Source organism: Theobroma umbraticum, unplaced genomic scaffold (assembly GCF_002168275.2).
Source record: "Theobroma umbraticum cultivar Fairchild unplaced genomic scaffold, ASM216827v3 scaffold_147.0, whole genome shotgun sequence".
Taxonomy (NCBI): domain Eukaryota; kingdom Viridiplantae; phylum Streptophyta; class Magnoliopsida; order Malvales; family Malvaceae; genus Theobroma; species Theobroma umbraticum.
Window position 1 is genome coordinate 10,573,745 of NW_018397259.1, and position 4,123 is coordinate 10,577,867.

The following is a 4,123-nucleotide window of genomic DNA, read 5'->3' on the forward strand; positions in this document are numbered from 1 at the left end:
TCCTCTGTTGCTGGAGTAATCTTCCTAGACGTGTAGAATTGAGCGCCTAGCCATGTACATAAACAGGTCAGAAAGCTCATGCTTCAAGCTGTTTACAAAATCATCTTTCTGGGGAAAAGAAACAGGACTTGAGTTCCTAAGTGACCGGTCATAGCAAGCCAGGTCCTGTTGAAGACGTTCACCGCCCTACATAAGCCGCCCAGGATGTAGAGATGTTTCTTGCTCATGGTATAAAGTAATTTTCACATGGAACATACAAGATATTAAGTTTGCAGGCATGTAGAATGGGTACTGACGATCTTGTATATCTTTATCAAGTAGAATTTGTAGGTTTGAGATGGATGCTTGATCAAATTATTAGAAATCTCAACACCAGATTGCATTAGTGGCAGAAATAGTATAGTACCCTTAAGGCATAACCATATTGAGTGCAAACAAGGCCATTAAAATCCATTTTACATTTTACAGTAAATCTGAAATTCAACCCTTGCTACTATCAGCAATCCCTTGTGTGCCAAGAAAGAGTGTGCACATAAAGCAAGATTTGTGGAGATAAACATTAGCTTAGAGAGTGGCAAAATTAAGAACATGATGGCATATTATTTTCCCTCAGCACAATCGTGCACCCAAGTTTTATTTCCCTTCATTATGCCAATAGCGTAGGTGGTCTGGCAGACACTAGGACTACACAAAATCAAAAAGCTTTTAGCCAAGAAGTCAAAAACACTGACAGCAAACAAACGCAATTGTAGCATGAAAAAAAGGCTATTCAGATTAAAGACAACATATTGTTTGTTTCATATGAAACAAACCTAACGGCTACATTATGGCATTGGATTCCAGCTGTACTCGCAACTCATCAAATTCCATATAAAGAGAAGAGGCCATCATTCTCGTACCAAACATTTTGACTTCAATAATAATTCAGATCAACAACCTCACCACCCAGATCACATTCATAACAGCAATAACGCATGTTACTGTTATTTTATTAGCATAATGCCAGGGGATTTTTCCAGTTCCAGGACAGGTGCCAGGCGTGACGTTCATTTATGTAATGTAATCCTTGCAACACAGTATAAAGCATGAAGAATTGGGGATGTTTGCTCATCATGATAACGTGCAGTGCAGCCAGTGAGCAATAATGGGGATACAGGAAAAAGTAAGAGCAATTCTCATGCATGTTATAGGCCTAGCAGTGAAATCACCACCATAAGGATTGATGGTATTTCGACTGATACTGAGATTCTGTACTACATCCACAAGCCTTTCTACAAGGGCAATGGCTCTACGGCTTTCCTAAACTCTTCAGGTATTTCATTATACACAACACCTACATAACAAGATGAAATCACCGCTTTGAAAACACCACCAAGATCAACATTGACATAGAAACTACAATCTTGAAACCAGAGGTTTCCCAGAAATTCTGTTTCTCAGCACCCCCAGCTCCACATTGTTGTTTTGCTGCCAGCTGATCTCGAAGTTCTTTTATAGCTTTGTCCCTGCGCTCTCCCATCTGCCAAAATAGGTAGGATGAGCACATTGTACAACATGCAACTGAAGAAGACTCCATAAAAGAGTGGTAGTTTTGTGAAAGGAGAAAGAAAGAACTTCAACATGCAAAGGGGAATATGTTTGCAGAGGCTATCCAAGTTCAGAGTTGGCCCGATATATAGAAGTAACATAGTCGAATGTTTAAAGTGAACAATAGAACCCTCAACCATTATTTATGCAATGAAAATTGTATCAGGAGCCATTTTTACTAGAAGGAAAATTGGTACACTTGGTTCAGTAACCATGAGTGATTCAGCATAAGGAATGGGCCAACTTGAACTGAGGGTGCAGTCCATTAATGGACAGTTAGTTCAAACAGGGATCTAAACAAATTAGCAATCCAAGCAGTTTCAGTTCTGAATTTTGATGCAAACAATATTTAAGAAACAGCACAGCGGTGGAGAACTCACTAGCAGCAGACAATCACTAGAACTCTAAGAAGCAAGATATTAAAATTACCCTTTGGAGTTTTCGTGTCTGAGCACGAGCTTCCTGGAGACAAAATTCCAATTTCAACACCCTCTTTTTCAGTTCCTGATCAGCTCGTCGCTGTTTCTCTAACTGCTCCATGAAATAGACAAAATCAATCGTTAAAAAATATATTAAATAAATAAAAAAATGTAACCTGGTTATCAAATTCAAGGGATGCTTTTTTCAAGGCAACTTATGCAGATGCATGAAAATACCTGAGATTCCAATTCCTTGGTTTTGAGCTTCCAGTGGGCAGACATAATCCTGATTTCATCTTTCAGTTTGGCTATTTCTTCATCCTTAACAATCAAAAGTTTATTAATCTTTTCATAATTCTTGGGAGAAACCTCATCCAACAGTTTCCTGAGCTCACAGTCCTTGTTTGCTCCTGCCTTAGCAACAGCTTGCATGATATCATGCTCAATTCTCAAGACCTCATCTTTCAGCTGCTTTTGGGAAGATTCCCTTGCCTGGAGATCCTTCTGCAAATTATCTAGTTGCTCTCCTAACCTAGTTACACGATCCTCATGCTCTCTCAGTGAACTATTCTTCTCATCCAATTCCTTTATAAGTGCTAAACACTGAAGCTGTGCTGACTGAGCTGATGCAGCACTGGCATCAGCAGTTGCTTGAGTGACTGAAAGCTGTGATCTAAGATCATCCAATTCGCTGAGGTACTGAGAGTTACATTATGAACTCGTATTAGAATCCTAGAAGGGGATTAGGCTAAACAAAATTGAAAATCATTGAAGCAGTAACACAAAAAGAGACACTTTACATGAAAGCTAAAATAGATAATGAAGTAGAAAAAGATTATAAATGCAGGCCCAAGATAGCCTCGTAGCCTTCAAAGTTGAAGGCAACATATTAGTGCTAATACCCATCACAGTGTTGCATTTCATTGCATGCACCGTGCATTTCACAATAGATCATTTTCTTTTCAATACGTAAGGACATATTTGACCTTCTTTAAGAATGAAATTAGTGAAAATCGAATTATGATCTGACAGCACACTTGTAAAAATAGATCTCCGGGGATGGAAACTATCAAGTTGTAATTAAAATTGCTACCTCATTTGGTGCCTTCTATACAAAATCCATAAAATATGTCAAGTTGTTTAAAGATTTTATTTCCAAGTTCTGTGTTTCTCGACCATTGTCTACAATGAAGAGGAAGGATAATCTCCAACTTTAAACAAAATAAAGGGAGGTTTCCTTGACAGCAATTAGTGAAGGGGATACCAGCACATGTCTCAATTGCTGCAATGTTACCATCAAATCAAGACATCATTAGACATGAGGTTAAAGTTTAGCATCTTCATTCAAATATCATTTTGGCTTTACCATTCAATATAATGACTAGATTAAATTGCAGAAACTTAAATTGGATCATATGCCAATATAATTCAAAAAGCACACAGTCAGATCACACTTGAAAAGAATTTCTAGCAGATAATCCTACTACTAAGTAAAATGAAATTCAAGTTCTTATACAAATATTTTGACCAAAAAACAGGAATTTAAAAATTAATCAAGAGTGTTATGAAAAAAGGACTTATTGTTTTTACACTAAAGTCATAAACATTCCTCAGTTAAACTAGTTAAGTTACCTTAACAAAAGTGGAAGCAGTTTCCATCATGCTTCAAATTTCTTAGATGGAGAAGAATTTATAAGTCAATAAGACCAGCTTTCGAATAATGCATCAAACAAGTAAATTTATTAGTTGGCAAAATATGATACTGTTGTATGGCTGCATAAAGTATGATTGTGTGACCAACCTAGCTTATCTCATGTGTAAAGACAACAATTTCCTGACTTACTTAAGTTACAATAAAGAGCAAACATTAAAAGAAGATCAGAAACACCTGGTCACCTTTCCTTTGATGGGCTCCGCCAAAAATAACCAAAGAGGAAAAGCCAAAAGACATGCTAAAAGATATGTGCATCATTAACAACTTTAAAAGATCAAGATGCCAAAAAAAGAAGCCATTTTAGGACAGATCAACTCAATCAACATAGCACATAATACCATCATTAGGGCATCATAGTTTGATGAAGAAACATAATGACAGTATTATAACGCTAAGTAATCAG

At 37.0% G+C, this 4,123-nt stretch overlaps 1 protein-coding gene across 1 annotated transcript; it reads right to left on the reverse strand.

The window, feature by feature from the left end:
- Positions 1-1,151: 1,151 nt before the first annotated feature.
- LOC110415677 (nuclear envelope-associated protein 2-like) lies at positions 1,152-4,067 on the reverse strand. Its single transcript, XM_021427371.2, has 3 exons — positions 2,244-4,067; positions 2,017-2,118; positions 1,152-1,519 (listed from the first exon to the last, which is right to left on the reverse strand). Exons 1-3 carry the CDS (start codon positions 2,436-2,438, stop codon positions 1,352-1,354), a joined length of 465 nt encoding a protein of 154 aa, XP_021283046.2. The 5' UTR covers positions 2,439-4,067; the 3' UTR covers positions 1,152-1,351.
- Between the last annotated feature and the right edge of the window lie 56 nt (positions 4,068-4,123).